General features: G+C 35.0%; 2 protein-coding genes and 1 non-coding gene across 11 annotated transcripts in view; 1 reads left to right on the top strand and 2 right to left on the bottom strand.

The window, feature by feature from the left end:
* The window catches only part of LOC102627538 (protein ENHANCED DISEASE RESISTANCE 2-like), a 109,010-nt gene extending 98,003 nt beyond the window's left edge, over positions 1-11,007 (bottom strand). The window contains exon 1 of the mRNA XM_052441663.1: positions 10,734-11,007. Within this exon, the coding sequence (XP_052297623.1) occupies positions 10,734-10,830 (97 nt within the window). The 5' untranslated portion in view covers positions 10,831-11,007. The remainder of the gene's footprint in view (positions 1-10,733) is intronic.
* LOC102617357 (disease resistance protein At4g27190-like) overlaps positions 1-14,660 on the top strand; it is a 123,777-nt gene that overhangs the window by 2,089 nt on the left and 107,028 nt on the right. For 2 of the 9 annotated variants that reach the window (XM_052441602.1, XM_052441598.1), the window contains exons 3-9: positions 473-549; positions 995-3,665; positions 3,781-3,854; positions 3,981-4,364; positions 4,470-4,622; positions 5,570-5,848; positions 6,040-6,108. In XM_052441602.1, the coding sequence (XP_052297562.1) occupies positions 998-3,665; positions 3,781-3,854; positions 3,981-4,364; positions 4,470-4,622; positions 5,570-5,848; positions 6,040-6,108 (3,627 nt within the window). In that variant the 5' untranslated portion in view covers positions 473-549; positions 995-997. Of the gene's footprint in view, positions 1-466; positions 550-988; positions 3,666-3,780; positions 3,855-3,980; positions 4,365-4,469; positions 4,623-5,569; positions 5,849-6,039; positions 6,109-6,307; positions 6,824-7,279; positions 7,874-8,214; positions 8,468-14,660 lie in introns of those variants that run through there. The other 7 variants (XM_052441599.1, XM_052441596.1, XM_052441601.1 and 4 more) reach the window with 5 other exon arrangements.
* Positions 14,082-14,188, bottom strand: LOC127902841 (small nucleolar RNA R71). The gene has a single exon (XR_008055479.1). It is a non-coding gene; the product is annotated as a small nucleolar RNA R71 (small nucleolar RNA).

The raw sequence follows: 14,660 nt of genomic DNA, 5'->3' as shown, positions 1-14,660 counted from the left end.
TAGTCAATAGTGATTTGTCAGCACGATCTTGAGAGCACGGCTTGGAGTCTCAATAATTATTGACACTCATATTTGAAAACTTTCGAAAAGATAAAATCCAATATGAAAGTGAAACGTTATAATCATAGGAACTAGAAAATTGATTGATTTACAAATATCAATTTAAACAATTTTCATGTTGATCGACAATTTAAGTAGATTGACAAAGATTAAAGTAATTACTGTTGGTGATTGATTGACTTTGTCCTTATCCTCGCCTTCTTCTTATCAAAAATCGAGTGTCAATTAAATTGGGCCAGGGCTTCTGATTGCAACTAATAGACTTCATATACACATAATGGTCCCTACGTACATACGTACCAATATTTGATTGAAAAAGGGATGCGTGCTTAATGCTCAAGTCGTCTTCTTTTGGAAATTCATTGTTATTACTCTCATCAACTCGTTACTCACATTCCTCTTTAGTCAACAGAGATCTTTTGCTCAATAAAAATTTTTCTTCTATATCCAAGGTGAATACAGCAGCTCATCAACTCTGATCCCAGACAGGTAAAGAGGTGCACTTGTTCTAAAACCTGTAATATTCTTTTAGTAGCAGAATCTCTGATACTTGATCTTCATAGCGGTTCTTTCTTAATTTCCATCAACTTCCCTAAGAAAAAATTCTCCGGTTTTTCTTAATCATATCATTTTTTTTTTTTAAGTCATAACGTTTATTTTTAGTAGCAGAATACTTGATCTTGATAGCCATTCTTTCTTAATTTCCATCAACTTTCCTTGAAGGATACCTTTCTGTTAATAGAGAAACCTCTGATCCTTAGATAGAAAAAGAAATTCTCTACTTAGGTATCAGTTGGTTCAAGATCAATATCGCGATGTTGTTTGCGGTCTTTTCTTTCTCTGTCTTTCCCTCTAGTTCATTTTAATTTATTTGTATTCCTTTCTTTGACATTTTTATTCATTTTATATATATATATATTTTGTTAAGCAACAGGCAATGGCTGCAGAAGTGGGTCTGGCTGCTTTTTCCAGCATCGTATCAGAAGGTGCAAAGTCACTGTTCAAACCGATTATACGGCAGATATCTTATGTGTTCAAGTACCAGAGCTACATAGATGAGCTAAAAGATAAAGTGAAGCGGCTGGAACATAAAAGAGAAAGGGTGGAAATACCCGTTCATCAGGCTACTCAACAAGGAGATGAGATTTATAAGGATGTTGCAGACTGGCTTAATAGCGTCAAGGAATTCACTCAGGGCGCTGCAAAATCCATCACTGATGATGAAGATAGAGCTAAGAAGTTCTGTTTCAAAGGATTGTGCCCAAACTTGATCTCTCGTTACCAGCTCAGTAAACAAGCAGCAAAGGCTGCAGAAGCTGCCGCTAGTCTCGTGGGAAAAGGCAACTTCTCCAATGTTTCCCACCGTCCTACTCCAAAGCTGGTAGAACATATGCAAGTGAAAGATTTCGAGGCCTTTGACTCAAGAATGAAAGTATTTCAAGATGTTGTGGAGGCGTTGAAGGATGATAAGCTCAAGATAATTGGGGTCTACGGGATGGGCGGCGTGGGTAAAACCACGCTTGTCAAGCAAGTTGCGAAGCAAGTGATGGAAGATAAGTTGTTCGATAAGGTCGCTATGGCTGAGGTAACAGAGAACCCAGATCATCAGAAAATTCAAGACAAACTTGCTTCTGATTTAGGCATAAAGTTTGAGTTGAATGAGAGTATATTCGACAGAGCAAATGGACTATGTGGAGTATTGAAGAACAAGGAGCGGCATCTCATTATATTGGATAATATTTGGAGAGAACTGGAGTTCGATAAAGTTGGAATTCCTTCCGGGGATGTTGAGAAAGAAAGAATGGATGATCAGAGACGATGCACGATAATACTGACGTCTAGACGTCAAGATTTATTGCACAATCTTATGAATTCTCAGAAAGAAATCCAGATCGATGTTTTATCAAAAGAAGAAGCATTGCAGTTATTTAAGAAGATAGTGGGTGATTCAATGAAAACATCTGCTTTTCAATCTATAGCAGTTGAGATCGTTGGAAGATGCGGAGGACTGCCGGTTGCACTGATTACACTTGCAAAAGCTTTGAAAAATGAGAGCCTTGACACTTGGAAAGATGTGCTGCGCCAGCTAAGAAGTTCCTATGCAAAAGAAATTGATGGAATGGAAAAAAATGTGTACCTCTCCATAAAATTGAGTTACGACTTCTTGAGAAGTGAGGAAGCAAAATCTCTGTTCCTTCTTTGTGGTCTATTTAGTGAAGGTCATGCTATACCAGTTCCTTACTTATTGAGATATGGTATGGGTATGGGCTATTTTAAAGAAGTTTACACAGTGGAAGAAGCAAGGAGTAGAGTGCATACGTTGATCGGCAAACTCAAATCTTTATGCTTATTGTTGGACGGTGATGCTGAAGATGAAGTCAAAATGCATGACGTCATTCGTGTAGTTGCTGTATCAATTGCAGAAGACGAGCACATGTTTAATATCCCAAATGTTGCCGACTTGGAGAAAAAGATGGAAGAGACAATACGGAAAGATCCAATTGCTATTTCTTTACCTTATAGAGGTGATCAAGTGCTTCCCCAAAGAATGCGATGTCCCCGTCTTGGGCTATTTTTGTTGCATACGATTGGTCTTTGCTCTATTCAAGTTTCAGACCACTTTTTTGAAGGGATGGAAGGACTCAAAGTTTTACAGTTTCCTGGAATTGGCTCTTCTTCATTACCTTCATCACTCGATCGCCTCATTAACCTTCAAACATTGTGTTTAGATGGTTGCCGACTAAAAGATATAGCAAAAGTTGGACAACTAAAGAAATTGGAGGTTCTCAGCTTTCGAGATTCCGATATTGAGCAGTTGCCACTTGAAATTGGACAACTGAGGCGGTTACAGTTGCTAGATTTGAGCAATTGTTGGACGCTTGAGGTGATAGCACCGAATGTCATATCAAAATTATCTCGATTAGAAGAATTGTACATGGGTAATAGCTTCAAACGGTGGGAGAAGGTTGAAGGAGGAAGCAATGCCAGTCTTGTCGAGTTGAATGGGTTGTCAAAGCTAACTACTTTGGAGATACACGTTCGGTATGCCGAAATTCTACCGCAGGATTTGGTCTCTGTGGAATTGCAAAGATATAAGATGTTTATAGGAGAAGCGAGGGGCCGCTGGTTCGTTAAATCTGAAACATCGAGATTGATGAAGCTCGAACGGCTAAAAAGTGTTAGCATTCTTTTGAGGAATCCTGGAATGAGAATGTTGCTGCAGAGAACTGAAGATCTCTGGCTAGAAACATTGGAGGGTGTTCCAAGTGTTGTTCATGAATTAGACGATGGGGAAGGTTTTCCACGATTGAAGCATCTTTATGTAGAAAGTTGTTCTGAGATTTTACATATTGTCGGTTCAGTTAGACGGGTTGGTTGCGAAGTCTTTCCCTTGCTAGAGACATTGTATCTTATTGGTTTAGCTAATTTGGAGACGATATGCTGCAGCCAACTGAGAGAAGATCAATCTTTCAGCAACTTAAGGATTATAGAAGTAGAACACTGTAACAAATTGAAGCATCTCTTCTCATTCTCTATGGCCAAAAATCTATTGTGGCTTCAAAAAGTTGGAGTGGAAGAATGCGATGAATTGAAAATGATTATTGGTAAGTGTTGAAATTAATTATTGGTAGGATTATTGACATTGGCTCATTCTTTTTTTTTTTGGGGGAAAAAAACAACAATAGAGGTTAATTATATATTGTTTTTGTTCATGTATAGGGCCCGACATGGAGAAACCAACAACAACTCAGGGATTCACAGAAATCAATGCAGAGGATGATCCTGTTCACCAGGTAATAATTTTCTGTTTAATAATTAATTAATTAATATATTATCACGATTGATCTTCAATCATTGAAAGAATATTATATTAGACAGTTGTAGTTGAAGGAACAAAAATGTACGGTTTTGCTTTGCAGGTTACTTTTCCACGCTTGGAGGAACTGAAACTTTACGGTTTAATAAGCATCGAAAAGTTATGGCCCGATCAATTTCAGGGAATGTATTGTTGTCAAAACTTGACAAAAGTGACCGTGAGGCGTTGTCATCGTCTGAAGTATCTGTTTTCATGTTCTATGGTTTTTAGTCTTGGGCAACTCCAACATCTTGAAATATGGTCTTGTGAGTCAATGGAAGGGGTAGTCAACAACACCACGGGGGGGTTAGGAGGAAGCGATGAATTGAAGGTTTTTCCCAAACTACACTCCCTGTCGCTCTTTCAACTTCCAAAACTAAGTAGCTTTGCCTCACCAGAAGACGTCATTCACACTGAAATGCAACCTCAATCTTTCTTTGATGAAAAGGTTTTTTTTTAATTAATTTTATTCTTAATAGTTAATTTCTTCTTTCGTTGAGTCTTCAAATTTAATTAATATCCATCTCTAATTGCATTGAATTTTTAACTTCAGGTGCGACTCCCTAGTTTGGAGGTATTATCTATTTACTCAATTGATAAGTTGAGAAAAATATGGCACCACCAGCTTGCTTCGAACTCTTTTAGGAAATTGAAGAAATTGGAGATATCTGAGTGTAATAATCTACTGAATATTTTCCCTCCATTGGTAAGATTGCTATATTTATTTTGAATTTTTATTTCAAATAACATTCAACAATTATTTTAATCATTTTTGTGTTTACAAATAAGTTTCATTCACAAATTATTTATTGCAAGTATTGTACTTCAAACTTCTGGAGGGAAAAAAAGTAGTGTACTTCAAATCACCATTCTGAACTCTGCATTTTCAATCTAATTTATAGGTTCACCTGCATTAAAGTCAACAATATAATTGTTTTAAACACGATTTAACAGCATAATATAATTCAATTTAATTGTTTTTTTTTCTTAAATCCTAATAAATAAGATTTTCAGAAATTAAAAGATACTTAGTTACTCAGCTCTTAAGTTCACAAATTCATATATATTTCTCTTCCTTGGGTCTTTAGATTTCGATTTAAAAAAAAAAAGAAAAGTGTTCAAATGTAGTTAATATCTCTAGTTTAGTTATGAATTGATTACGCCATTGATTAAGCACAAATTCATGATGGTCATTTTGAATCGACCGTTGATTAAAACATTTCCTCAAATATTCACTCTATAACAGTCCCATGTTGATGGCGTTGGGAAGTGTTTTCCAGAAATGTTTTCCATTTTTAAAAGCATGAATATCGGGAAAAAAAATGGGAAATACAGCGTTTTAGTTTAGTTATTTTAAAAATAGGCATGTTTGAAAATTAAAAATTTTTAAAAACTAGCATCAAGATGAAAAATGAATTTAGAATATTTAAAAATTACCTGAAATTCTTTTCCTAATACTAAATAGTGTAAATGCATTTTCATTATCTTTGTTTTTCTGGACTTCTATTTATTTATTTTTGTTTTAATGTTTTTCCTTTTTTCTTTAACAAAAAATATCTAGTAGACATTCATGGTTTGTTATTTTTCATAAAACAATTGTTGTATGATTTTGACATACTTTGAATCTAGTTGAATGCTACTCTTTATTTGCAGGTTGGAATTCCTACTAGTCTGGTGAATCTTTATATATGGAACTGCAAAAAATTAGAAGAAATCATAGGACATGTTGGAGAAGAAGCGAAGGAGAATCGTATTGCTTTCAGCGAATTAAAATTTTTGGAACTTGATTATTTACCAAGGCTTACCGGCTTTTGTTTGGAGAATTACACTCTTGAATTCCCATCATTGGAGCGAATTTCTATGACACGTTGCCCGAACATGAAGACTTTTTCTCAGGGAATCGTATCCACACCAAAGCTGCACGAAGTGCAGGTGAGTAAAAAGGAAGTATTAAGTTTTATATGAAACTGTGATGTTGTTTGGTTACTAAGAAAATAGGAAGAAAGATTCTACACACATTGCACACACGCACAATTTACTACTAACAACCTCTATAACAACCTTTAGCTGACTCAGCTGCCATGTCAGCATACTCATTAACTAACTAATTCTATTCTTAACAGGAAGAGGGTGAATTGCGCCGTTGGGAAGGCAACCTTAATTCCACTATACAAAAGTGTTACGAAGAAATGGTATGTGTTAAATCGATTCGTCGAAATTACTTATGCATCTCCCTTGCACTTGGACATTTGAACATGTACACCTGCCTTGTATATATATTTTTAGAAGTTAAAGCACAAAACATGTAAGTTTAATGTATATATATATCTAATGCCTTTCAAAAAGAAAAAAAATTGTATATATCCAGTGCAATTGTTTTGGTTTGTGCAGATTGGATTTCGTGACATAAAGTATTTGCAACTCGGGCATTTTCCACGTTTGCAAGAAATATGGCATGGCCAAGCACTGCCTGTCAGCTTCTTCAACAATTTAAGACACCTGGTGGTGGATGACTGCACGAATATGTTGAGTGCTATTCCTGCCAATCTGATACGGTGCTTGAACAATTTGAGATGGCTAGAAGTGAGGAATTGTGATTCGCTAGAAGAGGTGCTTCATTTGGAAGAGCTAAATGCTGACAAAGAACATATAGGCCCCCTGTTTCCTAAGCTTTTCGAGCTAACGCTCATGGACCTTCCAAAACTCAAAAGATTCTGCAACTTCACTGAGAATATAATTGAAATGCCTGAGTTGAGATATCTAGCTATTGAGAATTGCCCTGATATGGAAACATTCATATCCAACTCTGTAGTGCACGTGACAACAGATAACAAGGAACCTGAAAAATTAACATCAGAAGAGAACTTCTTCCTAACTGATCAAATACAACCTCTCTTCGATGAAAAGGTGATTATTATTTTTTTTCCCCTTCACTTTCGTTCGCACAGATGTAATTTTATTAGAATCAAATCAAATTTAATGACTATCTTTTTGCATGTCATCTTAATTTATATCTGATTTAACAATATAACCGCAGTTATTAACTAACTTTATAGTATGAATTATAAAAATGTCTGAAATTAATTGGATGCCTGATAACACGAGGTGATGAACTATATTGATTATGCGTGTTACATCTCTGTTTTCCTAGCTGATTCATATTGGATTTAGCCTCAGATTTCATTTATGTGTTTCAAAGAGTAATCAATTTGATACTTATATTTGGAATCCTACTGCAAAGCATACTAATTTGGAAATAAAATATAAAATGCCGTGATTAATCTTGTCCATAAAATATGCAGGGGTAGACTGCAGAGATTGGATACATATTTTAATTTACAACTTAATTTTGTTGATTTTCAGGTTGCTTTCCCTCAATTGAGATATTTAGAGCTGTCTAGATTACACAAAGTGCAGCATCTCTGGAAGGAAAATGACGAATCCAACAAAGCATTTGCAAACTTGATTCGTCTAAAAATATCGGAATGTAGTAAGTTGCAAAAATTAGTAACACCTTCGTGGCATTTGGAAAATCTTGCGACTCTGGAAGTATCGAAGTGTCATGGGTTGATAAATGTGTTGACGCTCTCAACATCTGAAAGTCTAGTGAATCTCGGAAGAATGAAGATAGCTGATTGCAAAATGATAGAACAAATCATACAATTGCAGGTTGGAGAAGAAGCGAAAGGTTGCGTTGTCTTCGAGGAATTGGGGTACTTGGGACTTGATTGTTTGCCAAGCCTAACAAGCTTTTGTTTGGGTAATTACGCTCTTGAGTTCCCGTCCTTGGAACACGTAGTTGTGAGACAGTGCCCAACAATGAAGATTTTCTCTCAAGGAGTCGTAGACGCACCGAAGCTAAACAAAGTGAAACCCACCGAAGAAGAAGATGGTGATGATGAAGGATGTTGGGAAGGAAACCTCAATGACACCATAAAAAAATTGTTCAATGAAATGGTGAGTATCAATGAAGTGTTGGCAATATCTAGCAAATTATTTCTATAGCTATTAACGTGGCATAATATGATTGTTTGATTGAAAATATAAAATAATAATAAATAAATTATGAGGGTTATGTTATGTTTTGTTTAATCAATCATATTACGTCATATTAGTTTGTACAATATTATTTGTGCACAAAAGGTTGTGGTCGTATCATTACTCAATTATATTATGTCATATTAGTTTGTACAATATTATTTGTGCACAAGAGGTTATGGTCGTATCATTACTCTTGCTTTATTATTATTATGATTGTAATGTATGCTTGCTTACACGAGTAATTACAAAATGTGCAGAATTCTAAAGAAAAGATTGAGCCAACCCTTCAGGTACAGTGAAGAAGCTATCTCGAACCAGGCCAATCTCTTGTACATGATTCAACTTGCTCGTTCTCCTGTACTTGAATAATCTAAACGCATTTACAATTTTTTAGTCATGCTACAGACTTGCAAGACACTTTGGATTTGTTTGATGCATTCTCTGTTTAAGGAAGGACTTGAATTGATGTTTCAAGTTTCATGCAATTTTCAATTAGATACTGTTTAAACTTCTGCATTATTCATTCAATTGGTGTTTTAAGCATTTGATTTCCAACTAGTCCTGATAGAAGATCATTAGCTGAAGAAAACAACATAACATTTGTGGCATTATCAGAATAAGAATAATTTTATGAGTATAGTAAAATTAATCCGTCAAACTGACTTTCTCAGACCAGCACCCTTTAAATTAAAAGAATTTCGTGAAGTCAAGACCCTGTTATAGATCTTGTGGAAATAAGTGAACCCATAAATGTTTTCACAGCATCATAAGAAAATCATTTTTTTTAGTATTTTTGTTAGTTTTTGAGTTTTAAAAGTAGTAGCTATTAAACAATGACAATTAGCGTGGTCGCAGTTGGGGATCGAGTAGTTCACTTGTTTGCGAGTAGAAACCAACTTTAATACTATTACACTCATTCCAAAAATAGTAACTAAAGAATCATGAAATTTCCTATTAACTATTCTTCATTTTTTAATGCAAAATTCCCATTCGAAAACACCAATGACTTTCTTTCAAAGTAAATGAGCAATTACAATGAAAACGGGATCAAAATACATGTACGTATACCTAAAACAAATGATTTTTTTTTCAATTAAAAAAAAAAAAAACAGTTGAGGTGAAATGAAACCAGTCATGATGATGTCTCTGGTTCCAACTTTGGGATAATAGCAGACTAGAAACACGTACAACTCCAATCAGTCGCTCTGGTGATTCATCTGTAGTGTTGGCCTGCATACAAAAAAGCAAGATAAAGAAGAGACACTCGAAGCATTATTTATACCATTCTGAGAACATTCAAGTACGCAAAAATGCAAATTGTAGGGCAATATCTCAAAATCATGTCTTTTCCCTTGTGTCCATTTAGAAGTGGGGGTAAAAAAATAAAATAAAATAAAAAACAATCATACATACCCGTACAAGCAAAGCCATGTCAACCACCAATGGTGTAATTATGTACAAGCAAAGCCATGTCAACCACCAATGTCGTAATTACACCAATTACAAGGCCCAAAACTCCATTAGCAACAGTAGAAGATCCGATGTCAACATCAATCTACAGAAAGATGAACAATGTTAAACCATGTTAATGATATCGGACGCTATTTGAAAGGGGAACATCTCATGTACTAAAGAAATTCCAAGAGCATTTACTTCTAAGTACTTGGGACCGTGAAGATAGTTACAATCAACCGCTTTCCCTAATAAACAAGTGGTGCTTCCAACACTATGGCGCACGATCCATGACCCCTGCATGATTCAGTGCTTAAAATCAAGAACAAGTGCAAAACAAATTCAAGAGGGTAAAAAGGACATGAAGTTTGAAGATACAACCCATCAGTATATTTACACCTAAATGCATGCCTTCTTTGTACAAATTGAAGTGTACTGTGTAGTAAAGGGTAAGTATACGTTAATATAGTCCTAATACATGAAGGCGAAGATGGATACCTTAGGAACAGATGGAATAAGTTTCAACCTACTATTGCGAAATTCATCATCGCCATCAAGAAACCGTTGCAAAAGTGATCCCGTAACCAATTGCCTTGTGACAAAATAAAATACAATACTATAATGTGTTGAACCAGGAACCTGCAGATGCTTAGGTTACAACTATACAACCTCCCAATACAATAAGTTTGAAACTTATACCTTCTGAAATGAAACAAACTTACTTGAAGATTAAAGATCAGTGAGAAAAGCCCTTTTTCAGAAGCAACCTACATATTTTAGAATAGGGCTCAGTGTGTTATAGATTCAATGAACCTTGAGAAGTTATTTACATAGTAGTATCTCACAGGCAGTATTTTCTCCTAATGCATCAATGGAAAAGGAAAAATAAAAAGAAAAGAATAGTTACTTGTGCAGCACAGCCTTGATGCCTAGCTACATGATCCATTCTCTGTGTCTTTGAACCAATCAACAGCAACAAGATCCATTAAATGTTTTCCCGCAGGTATCTGCAGTTACAAATTGCACAAAGCACAAGAAGAGCCAACCAAACTACATCATAACCTGTCGACCTAGCATATGCAGGATATATAAATACCATAACAAACAACCAAAATATGGGGGAACCTTTGTTTTGTCATAACAGAAATGCTTGCTACGAACTCTAAAGTTATTTCCATCAGAAAGTTTCCAGCAGTCACGAGCATTATCACGGTCATCGTGTCGCAAATTGCCCCAAAAACAAGACAAATCAATTTGATCAGCCTGCTCTTCCTCTAGGACTGCAACTAATTGAAAATTATAAACAAAAAAAAAAAATAAATACCATAAAAATCCACTAATGAGGACATTAGCCAAATATACAAAAATGAATACTTATCATCCACCTGTCCTCTTGAAATCATTCTCAATCTTTTTTTCATTTGCCTGAAATCCCAAGGAAAAATATGTAACTAATACTTCCCATTCATGACTATTGTCTGTCATATAAACATGACATATTTAATTGGAATAATAAAATTATTTAATTATTTTAATTAAATATTAATCCTACAAATTATTTTTGTTAAATCTAGCAAGAACAACTAACATTTCTTTAAGATATATTTTGGTGGTAAATTAAAAAAATTCAATTATTTGGCGGGAATTATTGAAATTGGAGCCATTTTTTTGTGGGAATTGAAATATATTCTTTAAATTATTATATAAATAGCAAAATGTACATACACACACATATATATAATTCATATATAAAAATTCTCTAATTTGTTCACAAGTACCATAGATTATAATTCAGTTATGAAATAAAATAACTACAATAATTATAGTTAAATGAATACTTCATTAATTCTTAATTTGCTTCCTAACATTAAATACCCATGGCAGTGGAACGGACAATGACTACTAGGGCTGCAGCATCGGTTGGTTTGGGTCTGTTTTGAGTTTTATTGTCATTTATTTGGCTATGTTTTGATAGCGAATTTTGATATGTCAATATAATGTGTAATTGTTTTGGGTTGAGCTGGTAATTATGCTGGATTAGATTGGTTTGTTTTGGTGCTTCTCTGATGGAACACTGCTTTTTTTAGAAATTTTGAATGTAATATGAGACTACATTTAGTTTAATTGAACACTGCATCTAGTCTAATTACTAGAAGTGTGGCATTTGGTTTGGTTTATCCGATATTCTCCAGAATTTCACTTGCATCTGGTTTTGTTGCATATGTTTGCTTGCATTTGATGGCAGTAGCAGACTGTTTGGTTTTGTGGCATTTGATGGCAGTTTGATCTGTTCTTGGTGCTGATTTAAGATTGTTCCTGTTGTGCTGATGTTAATTGCAGGTGCTTGAATAAGCTCTTCTTTTTCATTCTAAGCTTAAACATTTTCCTAGTAAATTACGTTCTCGCTGGGTTGGACATTTTATTATTACTAATGTTTTTCCTCATGGTGCAGTTGAGATTCAGAGTCCGACCTCTGACAAAATTTTTAAGGTTAATGGTCATCGCTTAAAACCTTTTTATGAAGGTTTTTCGGTGAATATTGTGGCGGAAGTGGCTCTCGAGAGTCCCATTTATGGTGATTGATGCATGAATGTGTCTAGCCAAAGACATAAAACGAAAGCGCTTTTTGGGAGGCAACCCAAAGGATTTATTTATTTTGATTTTTGTTATATCTTTTGTTTTTAATTTTGATTCAGATTGTTTAAATAATATTTTTGCTTATTTTGGCCAAAAGAAAATTTTTGGTTAGGCGTGCCCATGTTTTAACTAATAAATACTTCTATGATTTTAAAGTAAATAGTTTTAAGATCTACCCATATGCTTATTAAAAAAGTACTTCTGTAATTTTTTTTTTGTGTCTGTTAGAGTGCAATTTATGCACTAGTTTTGCATTGTTTGCTTCCCTTAATATCGATGTTTTGCACTTAATAATAGTGATTCACTTGTGTTTTATTTTTGTAGGTGCAATTCTATTGATTGGTGTTAAAATTGAGCTACAAGATGATGTTTGAGGATGATTGTTTTCTTGGAGAAATTATGACCGTCAGAAGAACTTTGTTGAGAAGGCGTGGGCGCGTGCTGTCAACTACGGACCTGCAGTTTTTAGTTTAACATGTTTTGTATTTTTGGTTATTTTTGTAATTAGGAATTTAATATTTTAGATATTGTATTTTATTTTAAAAAGAACTCTAGAGGAGAAGAGAGAGGGAGTATTTAAGGGAGGAATCTATTGTGAAAAAGGAGGAGCCTTTTGAGAAAAGAAAGAAACCCTAGATCTAAATTTTTCTCTTCTCTCTATGAAGAACTAAACCTATTATTCTGGTTGAAGGTTAATGAAGCTTTGATTCACCACTACTGTGAGATCTTTCTTATGCTTTAATGGTTTTATTGCTTTTTGGGTATTTGTTTATTCTCTGAATTATTTTCATGATTATGTTTGTTAATTAGATAACTGGCCACTATTTAATTATCACCTTAAGCTATTGTCAATTAAAGGATTCATCTTATGAAGATTTTAATGTTTGTGACAAATAACATAGCAGTTAGTTGTGTTATGAGAATAAACAATCTAATTTAAATGAACCATCGTATGCGTTTGTTGATTAGGATTTGTGTCTCTCTGGTTTTTCAAGTTGTCAATTGATTAAATCCTATGATCGTATCTAGGGTTGTCTATTGATTAGGGAAATAACCAACGGTCGTACCTTGGTTATCGACTAGTTAAGGAGAGATTGGCTATTAGAGGGTCTCAGTAGCTATAACCGGTCTATTCATAAGTAGTAATAATTTATATTTGAATCAATGAGCAGTAGTCGAATCAAGCTGAGTTAATTCCTTCAACCAGAGCTTTCTCAAATTTGAATTACAATTTTAATTTGCGTTCTTTTTATTTTAATTTGATTTTTATTATTGTCAACAATTCCCCTATTTTGCATTTTATATTTTAAAAGGATTTAAATAATTACCGATCTCTGTGGACACGACGCTGCTCAATCACTATACACAATTTATTTAGAGTAGGTATTTATTTTTGCTGGCTTCGACAACCATCAAATTTTGGCGCCGTTGCCGGGGATTGGTGTCGTTTATTTAATCCTTTTTACGTTTTACTTGGTGTATGGTTCGTTCTTCTCGTACAAGTACATTTTCGTTTGATCCTGAAATTGAGAAGACAGCTCGCCAGCTGAGACAACAGACGAAGCGAGCTAAGCAACGATCCTCGTCGCCTTTGCTTTCTGAAACAGATACGGTGCCTGATTTAGTTGAATCATCTAGCGATTCAGAAGAACAAGTGATGGATAGAGCTGCACTTGTAGAAAGAACTCTTAAAGAGTTAGCTGAACTAGACTTGAATCAGCAACCACTCTGCATTCAATATGTAGACTTGGAGGTAAAATTTGAATTAAAGTCTGGTCTTAGTCATTTGTTACCCAAGTTTCATGGTTTTGCAGGTGAAGATCCTCATAAACATCTCAAGGAGTTTCATATTGTGTGTTCAAGTATGAGGCCACAAGGCGTGATTGAAGAGTAGATTAAACTGCGTGCTTTTCCTTTCTCTTTAGATGGACTAGCTAAAGACTGGTGGTACTACTTGCCTCCTGGATCGATTACAACGTGAAATGGTTTGAAGAAGCAGTTCCTCGAGAAGTACTTTCCTGCTTTAAGAGCTGCCAACATAAAAAATGATATTTGTGGGATCAGACAACTTCCTGGGGAGACTTTGTATGAGTATTGGGAGCGATTTAAACAATTGTGTGCCAGCTGTCCTCAGCATCAGATTTCTGATCAACTTCTTATTCAATATTTTTACGAAGGGCTATCATTAATGGATAGGAGTATGATAGATGCTGCTAGTGGAGGTGTGTTGGTGAACAAGACCCCTACTCAAGCAAGGGAGTTGATATCAAGTATGGCTGCCAATGCACAACAATTTGGCAGCAGGCAAGATGCCACTTCAAGAAAGGTGAATGAGGTAAATATTTCTTCTGTTGAACAACGTTTAGACAAACTTACTTCTCTTGTGGAAAATTTTGTTGTAGGTAATGTGCAACAGGTAAAGACTTGTGGCATTTGTTCCAATATGGGTCATTCAACTGATATGTGTCCTACACTTCAAGAAGAACCCGTTGAACAAGCCAATGCAGTTGAAGGATTTCTAGGCATGCCTCAGAGGAGGTATGATCCTTATGCACAAACATACAACCCAGGATGGAAGGATCACCCCAACTTCAGCTATGGAGTTAGGCCGTCA

This window comes from Citrus sinensis, chromosome 5, assembly GCF_022201045.2.
Source record: "Citrus sinensis cultivar Valencia sweet orange chromosome 5, DVS_A1.0, whole genome shotgun sequence".
Classification (NCBI taxonomy): domain Eukaryota; kingdom Viridiplantae; phylum Streptophyta; class Magnoliopsida; order Sapindales; family Rutaceae; genus Citrus; species Citrus sinensis.
Note: the sequence above shows the minus strand (reverse complement) of the source record. Positions and strands in the feature narration are given on the sequence as shown.